The 19,718-nt window shown below is 41.1% G+C and overlaps 1 protein-coding gene across 3 annotated transcripts in view; it reads left to right on the top strand.

The window, feature by feature from the left end:
- POU2F3 (POU class 2 homeobox 3) overlaps window positions 1–19,718 on the top strand; it is an 82,824-nt gene that overhangs the window by 20,835 nt on the left and 42,271 nt on the right. For all 3 annotated transcript variants that reach the window (XM_072612944.1, XM_072612940.1, XM_072612941.1), the window contains exon 3: window positions 11,630–11,664. In XM_072612944.1, the coding sequence (XP_072469045.1) occupies window positions 11,630–11,664 (35 nt within the window). The remainder of the gene's footprint in view (window positions 1–11,629; window positions 11,665–19,718) is intronic.

Here is a 19,718-nt window from a genome sequence, read left to right as displayed (position 1 = left end):
AAAGGTCCCACAGCTGGAAAGTGAAAACCTTGAAGAAGTTTGTATTTATGTAGCACTTTCTGGTTGACTGGGCTCTTCTTCATCACTGCTTTGTGAGGTCAGTAGTACAAGTATAGTGAAGAGTTCCCTGCATCTGGAGTAGGGAGAACTGGACTGAAATCCCAACCCCAAGACATACTAGCTATATGACCTTGGGCAAGTCACTTAAAGTCCCTGGATCTCGGTTTCCTTGTCTGTAAAATAAGGGTATTAGACTAGATGATCTCTGAAGGCTCCTCTCTATCTAAACTTTTGATCACATGAACCTATGAATTTTGATACTCTGACTCTAAATCCAGGGCTTTTACCCCCATGTCAGAGTGCTACCAAAGTGCCACAGTTAAATAGTAGCAATTGTCAACTCAAATGCATCCAGCACCTGGGCACCTATGCCCATTGGCTATCATCTCCTGGGGCTTCTTTGTGATTCCTGGCATAGTGCCCCACATCTTCTGACCCCTTTTTATAGTGGTAAATAGGTTCCTGTATATTATGTCTACACCTTCCATCATATTTCCCCAGGTCTACCAGGGTCTTCTTCTCCAGGTTCCACAAGCACAGACAACTATCCAGTAGAGACAGTAAATCTTGCTCACCCCCTCACAGGCATGAAGGTCCCACTGTAGAAGTTCAAAATTTGCCTCTTGGAAGTTCTATTGTCTCTCTTCCATGCTGCCACTCATCCCCAAGCTCCCAGGAGAGCCTCCTGCCCTTACCTCATTTCCAAGGACACAGTAAATGGGAGGCCTTTCCTAGGCCTGGTTAAAAATAAGGCTGATGCCTTCAATGGTATTTCTCCAAACCTGTATTAATTGCCTTTTCTGTGCCAGGGTCTGAGCTAAGCGCTAGGGATACTGGAAAACAAAACCAAAAAATGATCCCTGCCCTCAAGGATCTTAAGTTTGATAGGATCAATAAGGTCTCCAACTCTACATCGGACTCTCCTAACCTCATTTAAAGGCTTTCTCGTTTTAAAGCTGGTGGGAGTATTGACTGGCAAGGGAGGGGACTTCATCAAAAGACTGCAACTGCCACAGCCCTGTCTAGGACCTGTCTCCCACCAAAGATGACAGAGCCTTTGCCAATTAATTGCTCTTGGGTGGCAGGCAGGTGGGAGGAGGGCTGGGCTGAGGCTTATCTCGGCTTTGTCAGGGCTGGGCTCTCCAAAGACTGGGGCAAGAGGTCTCTGTGACGCCCGGCACACCCATTAGACTCCCTGGGATGGTTGGGGGAGGGTAGCACTCCAACGTTAAACTAAAAGTCCTATTCCAACAGCACACAATAGGTTTTCTGCTTTTAACTTCAACCTCTATTTCTTCTTCAACCAAGGCCCTTCTCTCTCCTTAAGACCCCCAAACTAACTCCCATAATCAAATTCCCCTTTTGTTTTGAGAAATACAAAATGAAAAACAGAGAAGTTGACATTGAGTCCTAACATTTTCCCATTGTGTGACCTTGGGTAAATGGCTTAACTTTTTAAGAGTCCTCATCTGTCTAATGATAATAACATCCTTGGATATTTAAATAGCATTTAATGTCAACAAAGCATTTTACTCACAATAACCTGTTGAAATAAATCATGTGACTATTATTCTCCCCATTTTACAGATAAGGAAACTGAGGCTTGGGGAAATGGAGTGACTTGCCCAGGGTCACATAGCTAGCAAGTGCTGGAGTCAAGACATGAAGTCTCTAGACTCTTGAATTCATTACTCTTTCTGCTTTACTACACCATGTCTCAATGAGTTATCTAAGATACCTCCTTCCTATTGGGTCACATTGTCAGAATCACAGCATCTTAGTGCTGGAAGGAACTTCAAATAACATCTAGAAACTGTTCCTAAAAATCTCCAATAAGTAGCCTCCTGACCTTCCTTAAGACTCTCCAAGGAGTGGGGGATACACTCCCTCCTGAGCCAACACATTAAACTTGCAGACAGTTCTGTGGTTATCAAAGGTATTTTTCCCCTTCTGTTGAGCTCAGTTCTACCTTGCTTAGTGCCACTCATTTGTCCTAGTTTTGTCTTCCCAAACCAAATAGGACAAATTTAGTATTTCATCAATGTCACTGTCCTTTAACTACTTAAAGACAGCTACCATATCTCACCTAAGTCTTTTCTACTTCTCTCCACCACCCTGGTTGCTCAAGTCATTTAACCTTTCTGAAACACAGTTTCCTTATCTGTAAAATAAGGAGTTTAGATTTAGAAGAGCTTTATTTTCTCTTCCATCTATATTTCTAGCATTCTGTTATCTTGCATTTTTAAGTCACCTGGTCTCTAAGTCTATAGAATGAGAGTACTTGGGCTATTCTGCTGAGTCCTGAGGAGATGCTATGACCTTTCTCTGAAAGAAGGTAGTCTGTAAAGTTTGAGAGGAACCCCAAAAAACTTTTGTGTGGCTCTGAAGTGCTCATCTTTGCCACAGTTTAATTCTCTGTAAGTTCATGTTTTAATGCCTTCCCAACAGGGTGTGACACTCCCATCCCCACCCTGGACAGTACAGCACATGCCCAGGGGGCAAAAGGGGGACCTACAGTGGTGACCCTTTTCTTGGCTTTCACTTGATTCTTACAAAAACCTCATGAAGTAGATGTTATTAGCCTTCTTTTTTCAGGTGAGGAAACTGGACCTCAGAGAGTTTAAATGATTTGCCCATGGTCCCATAGCTCATAAATGGATAGAGCTGGGGTTAAACACAACACTTTTCCCATTGTACTGTAGTTATAACCTTAGCCCCTACACTCTCCCCAGGACACCTTGGAAACATGCTTGGCCCACTTCAAGGATGTTGTCGTAGGATTACAGGATTAGAATAGTAAGAAAGCTTAGAGATCATCTAAACCATGCCCCTAATTTTACAGGCCAGGAAATTGAGGCCAAAGAGACTGAGTGATTTTCTCAAGGCTACACAGATGCACATAGCAGCACATGATGGACAGAATTCCAACCTGTCTTTCATTCCAATTCTAGCATTCTTTGTGCTATACCATTCTGTCTCATGCTGTCCTGCCCCAGGCTTCCTAGGAGAGAAGACAAGAGAAGGCTGAAGTGAACCATGGAATAGAGAAACAGAGCTGGAGGTAAAGAGTAAAACCAGTTACTCACAGTGGGAACGTCTCTATGCTTTCTTTTCCAAAGATTTTAAAGTAGGGAAGAATGAGTACCTTCTAGAAGAAGCCTTTCTCAATTGTTAACATCTGATTCCTTTTGATCATTTTTTTTTGTATATATCTTGTTTGTATGTAGATATTTTGTCATTAGATGATGAGCTCCTGAAGAGTGAGGACTGTTATTTTAAATTATTATTTTGTATCCATAACACTTAGCATAGTGCCTGGCACACATAGTAGGTGTTTTATAACAAGTAACTAACAGATGGAGAGATGTGCATTACTTAGAGAATGAGTTGAGAAAAAGTAGAATGGGGAGAGTTGGGAGCATCCCTTGTTCCTGATTGTAGGGTCCCAGTCCATGAAATTTGTGAGAAGAAATAAGTTTCATCCTCATGTCTTGAATTTGCTATTAGCATTGGTAGAACACTTTGGTACATTCTATGTCCCAAGCTGAGCCCATGGCTAGATGGTACTTTTCTGTTCCTGATATCTTTAATACCATTTTGTAGTTGCTGTTTGTTTCAGTTGTGTCCGACCCTTTGTGACCCCATTTAGGGTTTTCCTGGTAGAGATACTGGAGTGATATGTCATTTCCTTCTCCAGCTTATTTTACAAATAAGGAAACTGAGGTAAACAGGGTTAAGTGACCTGCCTAGGGTCACACAACTAAGTGTGTGTGTAAGTAAGTAAATAAGTGCCTGAAGCTAGATTTCAACTCAGGAGGCTGAGTCTTCCTAACTCCAGGCCCAGGACTCTATCTATTGTGCCACCACGCTGGCCCCCTTGAAATCATAAAAATATTCCAAATCCTATGGAACCTCAGAACTGAAAAGTGCCTTTGAGATCACTTAGTCCACTTGCTATCCACTTTATCCAGGTCATTGCCAGTCATCCCAATTTTTGTCCTGCTGCTGGACTTTCACTCTCTGGAAAAGAGAGTGAGGCTGATGATTTTTTGCAGCTCTGCCTCACTGAAATCCTGTTCCCAGGAGCCAAGATGTCATCACCCTGTGATGTCATTGATCCTCTTCAAAAAATGAAGCATCATCAACACAACAGCATCTGAATAGTATACTGAAATTAACACTAGCTTTGGAGTCCAAAGACCTCAGTTTGAGGCTTTGCTCTACCCTCTTCTATTTCTTCATCTGCAAAATGGAGCTAATGACACCACAAGAATCAGAAGAGCTGGCATATATAAAGCATCCTACAAATATCAGTTATCATTAGTAAGTGTCCAAATAAGGGACACTAGGGACACTAACAGAGACTGCTAGTAAGAACTAGGCAATCATTAAGTTTGGATTAAATGCCAGGTACTGTGCTCAGGTCTGGAGATACAATGAGGACACTGAAAAAATCCCTGCCCGCATGGAGTTTACAGCCCGTTGGAAATATTTCTCTCTTGGTTATTTTAATGAGTACCCTGGAGAACTTCCAAGATCTGATTTTCTTTTAATAAAAGCAACTCCAAGAAGTGTCAGGCAGTTTCCAACTTCAAGATTAAACTAGAAATCATCCCACATTATCCTGGGGAGCCGAAGAAACTTGGTGAGAAAAAAAAGCAGCTGAGAACCACCGGGAGGGAAATGGCCTCAGTTGCTGGGTGCTCTCTGCGTTTTGTTTACCAGCAAAAAGTAAAAATTCCGGCTCGAACAGTTTTCCTGCTTCCACCTTCCTCACCCAGAAAAAAGTCCCCAGGCAAACTTGAATCCTAGCAGCTGCCAGAGCTATGCAAATCAGCCAGGGCCTGCAGGCTCCTAGACCCAACAGCTAGGAAGGCAGGAGGCTCTCCCAAAGGGGCTCTCCACTTCCCCCACTCCAGGTTGTCTGGGAGTCTATTCCCTTGTCAAAGGATACAGCTATCTTGCTGGGTCCCTGGATCTGCTCCCATTAGATAAGCCTCTCTGAGGTAGGATGGTGATAGAAACTATTCTTTATGAACCCTCTCATTTCTGAACCCTTCCTTACCCCTTTGCTATACTGGCCAGTAACCTACTCCCTTCTGCAGCTATCTTGGCACAAGGGAATTCATTGGTGGTTCCCAAACAAATCCAAGAAGCCCCTTGAGAAGGAGATTCATCCTCGGACCCTTCCACATCTACCTTCAATTACCTCATTCCAGTTTCTCATGGGTTAGAAGGTCTTTACTTCTAATCTAAATCTCTCACACCAGCATAAGTCTATTCTTGCTCTTTGCTGACTTTTCAGATGGAGGTCAGTTATCTTTAATGTTCTATGGAGTCAGTGAAAGATCTAGAGCTGGAATAAGGTGGACAGGGTAGAAAACCAAAGCTGAGAAATGAAAAATCTTCTCCTTTTATTTTAGAAACTCATATGAATTTCAAAAGATTCTGGGCATCACACGGTGTGTGTTCCTCCTTTGTTGCCAAAGAAGACCATGCCATCAGAGAAATAGTGATATGACTTGCACTTGACTTTGTTTTGAGGGAGGGAGGGCTGTGCAGGTCACCAGCCTCACTTCCCCTCCAGAGCCATCTGAATCCAGTGACCAAATATTCATCAGGATGACTAGAGATGACTCAGGATGAGGCAACTGGGGTTAAGTGACTTGCCCAAGGTCACATAGCTAGTGAAAGTCAAGTGTCTGAGGTGAGATTTGAACTCAGATCCTCCTGATTCCTGCACTGGTGCTCCATCCACCGCACCACCTAGCTGCATCACATGGTATTGTGAGGGGAAAGTACTATAGTCAAAAGGCAGTAGACCTCCCTCTAAATTTTACACAGGTTTCTAAAGTGGGAGATACTGCCCCCGTGGGGGCCACTGGAATGATCCAGGAGGGCCATAGTAGTGTGAAATGATGCAAATTTAAAAAAAAAAGTTAAAGGATTAAAGAAAATCGATTTGGAGTGTGGGAGGCTGAGTAATTTTTTTTTCCCAAAAAGGGGGCAGTAAGCCAAATAAGTTTGGGGGCCTCTGCAGTAAAACTTGTTACTCCTCATTGGGTGCAAGATCTTTGACAAATCACTTAACTAATCTAGGATTTAGTTGTTTCATTTGTAAAGTGGCTGGAATAATAATTTCTCTCCTCTAGTCCTGGTTCGATAACCAACAGTTGTGTCCGATCATGGACAAGTCACAGATCCTTTCTGAGGCTTACTTTTCTTGTCTATAAAGTGAGGCAGCTGTAAAGATTTCATCCAGCTTTGAGATTTGTAATTTTCATTTGCCCTTTGTGCTTCTGATTCTTTCAGCTGCCCATCCAATGTAGGCCATGGAGCCTCTTAAACTTGGAATTACCTATTATTTCCCAAGGAAGAGGTAAAGAACTAGCAAGAGTCTCAAGCTATTGAGCTTTCCAGGAAGATGTTGATGCTTTTCATTTTTACCCCTCTAGTCTAGCTCTTTGGAACCAGGAATTCCTTCACCTCTCTTGCTGGAGGTGGTCCTGTCTTGCCCACCATGGCTGACTTTCAGGGAAAGAGCTCACATTCTAGAGTCAAACAGGATCAAGGTTCATGCCCTACTTCTGCCACTTATCATTTGTGGGACCTTGAACAAGTCTCTTGCTTTTTCTGAGTAACAGCTTTCCTTGTCTGTTAAACAAGAGACTTATTTTAGTTGTTTTTTTAAAATTCACAGCACTATTTGCTTTGGGGGAGCTGGAGGAGAGGAGGAGCCAAACTGTTCCATTCTTTCTGTTCACTTCCTGACATTGGCCCATTTCTCTCCAAGTGCTAAGTCATCAAAGGTTTCTACTTCATCTCAGTACCTCCAACAAGGGGGAAAAATCCCTGGCAAGAATGTATGTAAGAAAAACTTGAGAAACCTTACAACTTGATGTAGAGCCGTCCTGGATAGAAGAGATCACAAAAAGCATCTACTCCAAGCTCTACCAGAGCAGGAGTTCTTTCTATAAGTAATCCTCCAGCCACTAATAGGAGACCCATAGCGAAGAAGACCAACTATATTACAAAAATACATAAAATGGAGTTCCTCCCCTCAGGATGCTTATAATTTATTAATAATAGCTAACCTTTATGTAACACTTTAAGGTTTGCAAGTGCTTTACAAATATTTGATCTTCACAACAACTCTGAGAAGTTATTATTATTGCCTCCATTTTACAGTTGAGGAAACTGAGGCAGACAGCGGTTAAGTGGCTTGCCCAGAGTCACATAGCTAGTAAATGTCTGGGTATATATTTGAACTTGATGCTAGGTCCAGAGCGCTACCTAGTTGCTCCTTATTTACTAATTTACTTGTTCATTAGTGAAAGAGAAGAAACATGTACATAGATAAGTATTCATAAGAATTTACATTTATATAATATTTTAACTGTGCTATATATTATCTAAGTCATATAGGACTATAAGTACAGCAGAGGAATATGAAGTTATACGAGATCATAGAATGTTAGAACTGAGAGGAAACTAAGATATCATGTCAACTAACACCGTATACCAATTTTACAGGTGAAGAAACTGAGGCTAAAGGAGGTAAACAAAAGGAAATATTGGAGTATGGATCTAGTTAGAATTTCCCTATACCATATCGCTTCCCCCAGCTCAAATGGAAGAGAATTCACTTCCAGTTGGAAGAAGAGACAATTTCTTGGGGGAGGAGGCATTTGAGTTGGATATTGAAGGATAAGTAGAATATCAAAAGGCAATGACAATGAAGACATTCCGGATAGAGGGAATAGTTTAACGCAAAGGAGTGGAGGGAGAAAATCATTTGATATGTTTGTGATGTACAAGAATTAGAAGACAGAATCAGGATTCAAAGGGCAACAATTTTAAAAATTACATCTTACAGAGGTAAATGTAAAGTCCTACGTTTCGGTTCAAATATTAAATTATGTAAGAAAAAGAATGTTTGAGATGTGCCTAAGCAATGGACTATGACATAATGGAAAATGACAATAACAGTTGCCCCCCAAAAGTCATTCCAATCTTGAGTTTTATTAGCCCATTAAACAAACAATTAACATTTATCAAACATCTGTTACGTGTAATGGACTGTGCATTATAAGTTTAATATCCAGGACAAAGTAAGTGATCATCTTGTTGCTGTACTCTGTTTAATTCTGGGTGCTCTCTATTAGAAGGGGCATTTGGGGTTGCTGTATCATACTGTTGATTCATATTGTGTCTATAGTCCACTAGAACCAAATTGACTCGAACCCTTCTCCTGTACTTGAACAAGTGAATTTTTTATCTAAAAGCAGAAGCTTATCTCCATACAATTTGATCTTACCCAGTTTCAATTCATATATATTTTGAAATTATGACTCTCTCATTCAGTATTTCAGTCAATCCTTCCAACTTTTGTGCCCTTACCAAGTTGAATAAGCTTGTCTTCTATCTCTTCACAAAAACATTGCTAGTGATATTTATTACTCACTTGCTTTGTGTTAGATATAAGAAGTAACTCAGTGTAATGGAAAGAGTGTGAGATGGGGAATCAAGAGACCCAGGCTGAACCTTGGCTTTGCTACTAACCAGCTATGTGACCACACCACAAATTTACTTCAACTCCCTGGGACTTAGCTTCCATATTTGTAAAAGGAGGCTGGGTTGAACTAGATAATAAATCACACATTTTTGTAGCACAGTTTACAAAACGCATTATATGTATTCTCTGTTTTGAACCTTAACAATTCCATGAAAAAGTGAGTGCATATATCATCACTTCCATTTTGCGGATGAGGAAACTGGGGTTCTGAAAGCCAACATGGCTTCCCTAAGACAGGATCAGGAATTTAACAGCAAAGTCAATGCAGATTTATTAAACACGATATGTAAGGTGGGACAGCTAGGTGATGCAGTGGATACAGTGCCTGAAGTAAGGAAGACTCATCTTCTTAAGTTCCAATCTGGCCTAAGATACTACCTAGCTGGGTGACCCTAGGCAACTTAACCCTGTTTGCTTCAGTTTCCTCATTTGTAAAATGAGCTGGAGAAAGAAATAGCAAATCACTCCAGTGTCTTTGCCAAGAAAACCCCAAATGCGGTTATGAAGAGTCAGACATTGCTGTAAATGACTGGACAACAAACATGGAAGGTACTGGGACAGACCCTGGGGAAACAAAGACAAAAATGAAACAGTCTTTGGTTTCCAAATTCTACATTCCACCATAAGAAATCCAACCCAAATCTTCTGATTCCCTATCCTGCCCTCTCCACTCTACCTCCTTGCTTTACATGACCTCTAAGATCCCTTCCCAAAATAACCCTATGATATGTCTTTTCCATTATTCCCCAAGTCAGTAATTTTAAACCCAGAAAGAACGTATATTGTCTCTGGGCCCATGATGAAAACTTGTCCAACGTGGTAGGCTGGTAGGTTCATTCCAGTGAAAGAGTCTTTAAGAATCAAGGTCACTTCCACAAGAAGACCTTGGGCTAGGACTTTAATGTAGGTATTTGTGAATACTCTTGGGGAAAGAATTAGTGGAAGAAAAGATTTGAAGAAAAGACAAGTGTGATTTCTAGGTGACATGTAATGTTCATGAGCACTGATAATCAAACTTGTCTGTCCAAATCTATTAAAGTTTGAAGTCAACTTTATTTCTAAGCAAAATCAGATAATAAGCTCCCCAAATCCTTTCAGAGGCATCACAAAGAGGGATGGGTCATTTTATAGTAGAAGTTGATTCATATTTGAAACAACATGGTAACCTCAAAGTTCTAGGACAGGGATGGGGAACCTGTGACCTCAAGGTCACATATAGCCTCAAGTGTGGCTCTTTGACTGAATCCAAACTTCACAGAACAAATCCCCTTAATAAAAGGATTTGCTCTGCAACACTTGGACTCAGTCAAAAGGCTGCACCCAAAGACCTAAAAGGCCACCTGTGGCCTTGAGGCCACAGGTCCCCCACTCCTGTTCTAGGAAAAAATGTTTTACAGAAGAGTAAATTGAGATCTAGAAAGTACTAACCTAGATTCTTTTAAAGTTTAAGTCCCACTGTCCAAAATTTGAGTTCTACTCTCTGGGGCCTTCTCTTCTAGGTAGGCTGGAGAAATAATGCTAGGTGGAACCCATCTTAATTATCTTCAACGCCTGCTTACTTTTCTTCTAACTCTTGGGATCAATCTTCCACATCAACCAATTAATAATGGTTATATTATTATATAAGCTCATATTTATTTAGTGTTTAGGGTTTATAAAGCACTTTTCTTATAAAGCCCCTATGAAGTAGGGAGGAAAAGTTTTATTATCATCTGTTTATAGAAGAGAAAATGAAGGCTCAGGAAGGTTATGTCTTGTCCAAGGTCGTATAGTTAGCAAATGCTCAAGCCAGGGACAAAGCCAGTGTTCTCAGACTCCACTACTTTTATTTACATAGAGCATTTTAAGATTTGTAAAGTCCTTCACATACATTTCCTCATTTGCTCTTTACAACCTTGTGAGGGAGGTAACAGGGATTATTGTCCTTATTTTATTAATGAGGAAACAAAGGTTCAGAGCAATTTGAATGAACTGCCCAGAATTACCCAGTCAATGTCAGAGGTAGAATTTGAGCTCTCCTACATCTAAACTCCTGGGCTCCTTCTGCACACTGAAGTTTTCTCAGGAGTAACAGAGCCCATTTTCAGTTTTTGGCTTAATAACTCAAGCAGACAAAAAAGGGGGAATGGCATCTCTAAGGCTGTTGTTTGTATAGAAAGATAGATTTGGGAATGGGAGGGATCTTGGAGATGATTAGTCCAATCTGTCATTTTACATGAAGAAGAGAGAAAGAGAAGACTGATCAATGAGAGCCTAGTCCTTGAAGTAGAGAAAGTTTGCTCTTTCTGATATCAGTCATACACTCTCAACCTTATCTATAGATGAGGAAACTGAGGCATGGAGATCTTCAGTGATTTTTCCAAAGTCACTTAGAGAGTAGATGACAGAGTCAGGATGCAAAAGTGAATTTGAGACAAGAATAATTTACAGTTAGATCCCAGAACAGAAAAAATAAATTTCCTAGTGGCAAAGATCCAGAAATACTGCATCTGGTTCTACAGGGAGGTAATAGAATCTCCTTCCCTGGAGAACTGACATCCATCTCTCTGGTGTGGTTTCAGTAGAGTCCCATCTGGAGGAGGAGGGACAGGATGACTTATAGAAATCCCTTTGAGTCAAAGGCTTGATTTGTTCTTGCTTGTGCGTGGAGAAAGGTCTTTAGAGTAGTTCCTAATGGTAGTAGATAGCTCAGTAGGCTGTGCCACAGGAAAAAAAAAAAACACGTTTCAAGTTCAAATCCCAAATCTAATATGTGACCATGATAAAAATCACTTCTCCTCTCTTTTACTGATTATATGATAGATTGTTGAGAATTCCAGGGTTTCTGTGTTTGGGAGAATGAGGTAAGTTGAAAGCACCTAGGCAAAAAAGAAGTAAATTTTTGTTTCTCTTTGAAAGTGTAGACAATCTCCTTCCATAATGTTTTGTTTCTTTTCTAGCTATCTGTCTCTCCTGAAGTCATTTTAGTGACTAATTGTTTTCTTCCCATTCCAGGAAGTGATCGAAATGGCCTGGACTTCAACAGACAGGTAAGGACTTTCCTATCTGGATCAGAAGTAATTCTATGAAGCTTGGGTTGCAGCAAGAGCTGGATTCACTCATAGAACAAATAGATGGAGCATCAATTAAGGACCAAGTGTAAACTTTGTATGATACAAAATATAAAAAAGATATGCTCCTACTCTCCCCAAACCAACATGTTTACAACAGAGGAAATTTGTAGGGCATTCATTCAATATGATTCAGTTCTGGGCCTCATGGACCTCTCTTAATGCCTGATACTTGGCTTCATGGAGAAGCCCCAGAAAAGGAAAGCTGCCCTGAGAGAGCAACTCAACAACGATGCCAACATAAGTGCTTTAGTGTCTGAAGGCAACTGAGGCAGGTGGATGGATCTTGGCCAGGGAAGACTTATCTAAAAAGGAAAGGGATTTCTCTGAGTGGGGTCAAGATGAAGCAAGTAGGGGCTGTGGTTTTTTTGAGAGGTATTAGATGGACCAGGGCTCTCTCCTTAGAACTATGAGTCTATATGAAGGCTTGGAGAAAAGAGAGGCCAGTTAACTTTGTTGGAAGGGAGAATCTAAGTTGTATGGTAAGCAAAACGGGTAGTTAGCGGGGGGCTTGGGTATGAGTGGGCAACTGGTAAAGAGCTTACAGACAATCCCTCTTCCCATTTATCTTCAGTGTGGCTTGACAAGTCTATAGACTCTTCTCCGTGTAGTCCTAATCATGGAAATCCCCTGCAGGGTCAGGCCTTCTGACATGGGAGCTGGGAAAATTTCAAGCTCTGAGCAAACACCCTGTAGCAAAAATATCTGGGTTCCCCCCAGCTATCCTCAACTGATTTATAGGGATGAAGTGAAAGGAGCATGTTTGATCTGGGGAGTCTGCTGAGTTTCCTGGGGAAGTCTGCCATATTCTCTCTCTGCCAAATAAGGAATTTCTTCAGCTATAGCTGGAGAGGTTTAGGTGAGATGTGATAAAGGAATTCCCAACAGTGAAGGTTATTAAGTACTATTAAGGGAGGTGAGGGTTGTTTACCAGACACAGCTTTTTACTCAAAGTGTTTGAATGCAAAACAGATGTGTCCGTGCAGCATGATTTGACTAAGGGCCTCCCCAGGAGATGAACAGCAAGCTCAATGACTTCCCACAAGCTCTGGGATTCCAGAAGAGAGCCTTGAGTGGGTTTGGGAGGAGCCCTGGCCACAGTGCTTTCTACCCTGAGACCTGGGGGTCTACTGGCCCCATGTCCTCCGGGCCCTCAGCCTAGACAGAATGTTGAACCAGTCTCACACCAAGCCAAGGCTCTGCCAGCAGCACTGGGAAACCAGCTCACTCCGCAGGCTGTGCAGGTTTCACTGCCTGTGTGGTCTGACTGGGCCCTTTCGAAACCCTCATGCTGATGGTAGAAGACTGGTAAAGGCATCTTCTACCACTCTATGACCAGCCTCAGTTGGATGCTCTTGGCTCTCTGACCCACATGGGTTTAAAACCTCAGTTTTCTGGATTCTTGAAAAAGGTATCTCCTCTCTGTCTTGAATGTGCTGGGATTACATTTATTTCCTTTAGAGAAGCCCTGAGGGAAAGGTCTTTCCCTCTCTAAATTCCTCTCTCCCTTCTACGGGAAGGGTTTTTGGATTTTTCATCACTCTTGACAAGTGTCAACCAGACCCATCCTTTCTAAAAGAAGTGGGGAGGGGAGGGTTTAGAAAACATATTTAGCTAGCATTGACACTCGCTCTCGTGCTTGTCCCCTCATACACTGCCTCTCATTCTCTAATTGTGTAACAAAGATGTCTGTACCCTTTCCACTTCTATCCTCCTCTCCTACTGGGATTGTCACACATAGACATAGAGTTGGACCTGTACTCTAGCTAGGATCATAGATTTAGAAGTGGAAGGGACCTTAGGAGGCCTCCCCATTTTATAGAAGAGGAAACTGCAGTTCAAAGAAGTGACATGATTTGCCCAGGGTCACACAAATAGTAAGTAGCAGAGTCAAGATTAGAACCCAGGTCCCCTGACTTCAAATTCAGCACTCTTTCCATGGTTCTACACTCTCCTCAAGCACACAAACACACACACATACACATACACATAATATGCATTTTCCAGTCCTATATTAATATGAACCAGAGCTGTCTCATGCTGATACTTTCATACTCATGTTCTCACTTGTTCATACACACTCTTATTTTCTCTCCCCATCTTTCTCCTCCCATATCCTGCCTTTCCTCTCTCCTACCAATAAACACAAAGTCCATGTTTCACCTTTGAAAATCATCAGTCTTTGTGTAAGGTGAGACATGGGAGTTGGGGAGGCTGATTCTGACCTCACCATTACTAACTAGGTAGAAAGGGAAGAGAGACAAGGGAGGGGAAAAAAACAGGGAGTGATTGTGCAAGGTATTTCAATCTATGAAACAGTGAAGGTGTCAGCAAAAACCTCACAGCAAAGCAATAGCTTCAGTCCTCAGCCCAGGACAATTTGGAAGTTAGTTGGTATAACTGGGAGTTAATAGATGAGGCTCTTGGTAAGGAGCAGGAGGTATAGATGGCTAGATTAAGAGAGCTGGATTATTAAAAAGTGTTATGCTTTACAAGCATTAAATGCTTGGGTTCAGAGAGTCCACTGTCTCTAAATCCTTCAGTAATTCAGTTCAGAAATATTTTATTAATCACCTACTGTGAACAAGGCACTGGAACTAAGGATTCAAAGACAAAAATATTGTAGTCCCTGTCCTCTTGGAGCTTACCATCAGGGCACACAGACTGACTTGACTAGAAGATGAGAGTGTCATGAGGAGTAATGTGAAATGACAGCTATATTGGAACCAGATCTCCAGGTTTCTCAAATGCCAGCCTGAGGAGTATGTATTTTATGCTGAGTACAATACAGAGCTGCTGAAGAGTTTTAAGGAAAGAAGTGACATGGTCATACCTAGGCTTTGGAAAATTATTTTGGTAGCTGTGTGAAGGATGAATTAGAGCCAGAAGAGCCTACACGCAAGGAGATCAAATAGGAGATTATTACAGTAGTCCAGGAGAGAAATAAGGAGAAACAGAACATGGGTAGAAGCTGTGTGAGTACAAAAGAAGGGTATGAATGTGAGAGAAGATGTAGAGGCAGAATCAACAAGATTTAGCAACCAATTGGCTGTAGCTGGTAAAAGAGAGAGGAGTTGGGGATTATTATGAGGTTTTGATCTTGAGTTATCGGGAAATTGATGATACCTTCAACAGAATTAGGGGAGTTTGGAGAAGAGGTGGAATTAGGGATGGGACATGTTAAGTCTCAGCTTCAGATGGATGCAGCAGTCAGTTTGAGATGCAGGATTAGAGCTCAGAAGATTGATTAAAGTTGACTTTATTGATGGGGAAAGCATCTACATAAAAAATTAACCAACAAAGTAAATGAGATCAAAGTTTTGGTAGACACCCATGCTTAGGGGGTAGGAGATGGATGATGATCCAACAAAGGATATTGAAAAAGAACAGTAAGAAAAGTAGGAAGAAAGCCAGGAGAGAGCTACTTTATGAAAGCTAAATGGGAAGAGAACATCCAAGTGGAAGAGGGTGGTTGATAATGTTAAAGGATTCAACACAATGAAGGAAAGAGATATTGAATGTAATAGTTAAAATATCATTGGTAAGAGAGAAAACAGTTTCAGTTGAGTAGTGGGATTTTTAATCAGACTGGAAAGGGAGGAGGAGCGAGGGAAAGGTAAAGAAGTGAAGACAGTGAGTATCCATGAATCCTTCTAGGAGTTTGGCAGTGAAAAGGAGAAGAGATAGAGAGCCAGTGGGAGGAGATGGAGGGGTTTGGGAAAGATTTTTTAGTCTCAGACTTTCTCAATGACTTTCATCCCAGAGAAGCAACATGTCACAGTGGGAAGAAGACTGGACTTTGAAACAAGAAAAGCCTGGGTTTAAATTCTGCCTCAGATATTTTGTAGCCATGAGACCATGGGCAAGTCATTCAATCTCTATGACTTTTGGTTTTCTGTAAAATGAGAATAACAATCTATATAGTACCTACCTGACAAAGTTGTTTCAAATATCCAACGAAACAACGTACATAAAGAGCTTCAAACACCTTAAAGTCATATGCAAGGTGTCCCAAAATCTAAGACTTTTGAGACACATATAAATGTCAGTTATAATTAATATCTTACCTTCCCATTCTCTTTTCCAACCAGGATACTATGCTACCTGTCAACTTAAATTGAATCCATATTTATTAAACTCTGTGTGCAGAATACATGTGTTAGAGACTGGAGGAGACACAAAGTTTAGATGAAGAGACAGCCCCTGACCTCAAGGAACTTATTGTTTGGTAGGGGGATAAGATACAATCACAAATAACAATACTCAATCAATGATTTATTAACAAATTGAAGCAGCTAGGTGGCACAATGGATAACAGACTAGACTTGGAGCCAGGGAAAGCTTAGTTCAATTCAGGCATCAGACACACTAACTGTGTGACAGTGGGCAAGTCACTAATTCCCCCAACTGTCTGCCTCATTTTCCCCATCTGTACAATGGGGGTGATAATAATAACCCCTACTTCCCAGGGTTGTTGTTAGGATAAAATGAAATATTTGTAAAGTATTTTGCAAACCTTAAAGTGTCATATAAATTCTAGCTATTACTCTGGCATACACTAGAGTGTTAGGCAAGGTCTGAGGATGAAGGTCATTACTGAGTGAGCCACTCAATAACAGAAGTCTTCAAGAGGAGGTAGCATTTGAGTTGGTCTTTAAAAGATGGGTGGGAATTCCTCCTGCTCCCCTAGGGCAAAGAGTCTCAGTTGTCTTCCAAAAAGACCTCTGACATGAAAAAAGTGGGGGATGGGGGGAGTGACACACAACAGGAATATCTTTCTTGTGATCTGAAGTTTTCTCTGATGCAGAGGGATTATTATTTAGGAACAGGGACAAGACAGGTCTTCAAGGGCTAGGAAATTAAATTCTATTAGACCCATCCGATTCTCTCCATAGCAGTTTCATTTTCTACAGACTACTTGAGAAGTATTGAAAAGACTGCTAGATTTGGAATCAAGGGCTCTGGGTTTGAATCCCAGCTCTGTCACTTATTACCTGTGTGACTTTGGGCAAGTCATGTAGTCTCCTTGACCTCAGTTTCTTCACCTATAAAATGAGGGGGGGCGGGGCATGAACTACATGGCATATGAGATCCCTTCTAGATCTGTGATACTATTACCTCTCTGGACCTCAGTTCTCTCCTCTGTAAAATGAAAGATTTGGATTAGAGGATCCTTTAGATTTCTTCCATCTCTAAATCCATGATTCTATTATGATACTCCTGACCTTGTGAGGTAACTGGGAAGGTGAATGAAGATTCACTGATAACAAGCGCCATGGGGTCCTAGTAAGACAAAGCATATTAATGTGGAAAGAATACCAGACTGAGAGCAAGGAGCACTTGATGCCTAGCCCTAGATCTGTTACACAAGAAATCTGTGACCTATAGTGAGTCATTCTCTTCATCTGTCAAGAAGGGGAGGGGGATGGACTAGATCTCTAATGTCACTGCCAATTCTGGCATTTTATGATTCTATAATAATAATAATAACAGTTTTACAAAGTATTTAGATTTTATGATTCATACTCAACAGGACTTCTAAGGATCCTAACACCTCAGTTCTCCTTTGGTTCTTAGTTCTTAACATAGTGCCTGGCACTAAGCCTTTAATAAATGTTTATTGATTGATTAATTGGCAAATTGTGTGTCCTCTTGATTGGCCAAAGCTAGGAAGTCCCTGAGAACAAAACAATGTATCTCTGAGGCACAGAAACTTAAGAACCTCTAAAGGCTCTCTAGTTCTCTTTGAACCTCAACCTGTCCTATACCAGGTGCAGTTATACCAGTTGGCATTAGTCCAATGCTACTCTGTTTCTGTCATTTTGACAGCCTTCAAATGAAGTAGATTTGTATACATGGCTTTCTTGGAAGGGGTTGAACAACTGTCAAGGAGTCTTCTAACTATTTTCCATAGAACTCTCAAACTATAGTGTAAAAGCGGAAGTTTCAGAAAATCATCAAAATCATACCAATGGAAAGTATTCTCAGCCCTAGTAGATCCACAATGAGGGAATTCCCTTCAGTGGTGAAGAATGTCTATGTACGAATTTGACTAGTCCCCTGGAGAATTGGAAGTCATCAAGCTATTGAGACGGTAAAGGGCTCAAGTCAGGAAGGCAAACCCAAACTTGCTTAGCATCAGTCACCATCCCAGGTCCCAGTACAGTGGAGTACAAAAAGCAATAGATCTGGAGTCTAGATTAAAATCTAAGTTCTGCTATCTGCTTCTTGCTGACTGAGAAAAGTTACTTATTGTCTCTGGACCTCAGTATATAAAATGAGGGCCTTGGACTAGATGATCTGTCTCTAAGGTCCCTTCCACCTCTAAGAATCTATGATCGCACAATCTTATTCACAGTCTCAGAAAACACTCCCTTTCCCCTACAAGAACAACTCAGGTAGAGAAAAGCTAAGATTCTCCTGTGGGTAATGGGACTGAGGATCACTGTTGGGGTGATGAAGTTAAGGGTGCAGAGAAGAAGGCTTATATTTTGGAAGGATCAAGAAAGGGCTAATAATATAACAGCTGAGGAGAGAGCAATTCCAATCAGGGCTGTGGTGGGGAGTCAGGGTTAGTCAGACTGAAAAGGGATGAAAAGTGAGTGAGAAACAGGAAAATTTTTCCTTTGGAAAAAAAATGAAGACATCAAAAAATGGGAATTAAAGATTCTAAGGGGTTTGTGTTCCCTCAAGGTGCTTTCCATCTACTTCTAGTTGAGAACACCTTGAGTCCAGCTGTACTTCGATCCTGTTCTTGGAAGCAGGAAGAATTAATCACCAACAACAGTATGATGCAATGGAAAGAGCATTGAACCTAAATTCTGATGATCTAGGTTCAAATCCTGGTCCTTTTGTTTACTACCTGTGTGATCTTAGAGAAGTCTGAATACACAAAATTAGGGATTTGGATGAGATGATCTCTGAGTTCTGTCTTGCACTAAATCCCAGGAACTCAGTCCTTTCCTAGACATCATGAAAAATAATCACTCTTCAGTAGTAGAGCTCACACTTATGAAGAACTTGGGTGTTTGCAAGGCATTTTATATTCATTATCTAATTTGATCCATGCAACAATCCTATAACATACAAGTACTATAGGTATCATTAACCCTATTTTACAAATAAGAAAATTGACTCACAGAGTTTAAGTGAGTTATCCGTGGTCACACAGGAAGCAAATTTGGAAGGTAGAATCTGAATCCACATCTCTTCTGACTCTAAACGCAAGCCTCTTCCCACTGCATGAAGAAATGACACAAAATATGGCCCCTGTTTCAAATCTAGTAAGGGAGAAAGGCACAAAATACATAAAGCAAGTAAAAGAACACAGTTCAAGAAATAGACAATAAGTATAAGACTGTTACTATCATTGGTATTAACTACATACATTGAGGAGTCACAGAGTGATCTGAGAGACCTAAACTAGATGGTACGTAGTCAGGGAAGACTTCCTGGAAGTGGTGGCTTTTGATTGGAATTTTGAAAGACATCATTTGAGGAAGAAGAAGGGGTCGTTAGACAGTGATGCCTCCTCTCCCTGAGGTTCCCTCTTTATTTTAACTGAATGTTCTTCAGGTAAAATGAGAACCAAGCTCTCTCCCTACTATTTCTTTTTCTTTTTTTTTTTTCCCCCTCGGTGAGGGGGTAGGGGAAGCAATTGGGGTTAAGTCATTTGCTCAGGGTCACACATCTAGTAAGTGTTTGAGGTCACATTTGAACTCAGGTCCCCCTGATTCCAGGGTGGGTGCTCTTATCTACTTTGCCACCTAGCTGCCCCTCCTCATTATTTCTTTTTAAAATAATTTTATTGATGTTTTATTTTTACACCATTTATTTGCCCAATATAGTACTCTCCCAGGCAGCCACCCTTAGTTTATCAGAGAGAGAGAGACAGAGACAGAGAGAGAGACAGAGACAGAGAGAGAGACAGAGAGACTGAAATGAAACTTCTTTGGAAAAACTGACACATGAAC

This window comes from Notamacropus eugenii, chromosome 5, assembly GCF_028372415.1.
Source record: "Notamacropus eugenii isolate mMacEug1 chromosome 5, mMacEug1.pri_v2, whole genome shotgun sequence".
NCBI lineage: Eukaryota > Metazoa > Chordata > Mammalia > Diprotodontia > Macropodidae > Notamacropus > Notamacropus eugenii.
This window is presented reverse-complemented; position numbering and strand designations above follow the sequence as displayed.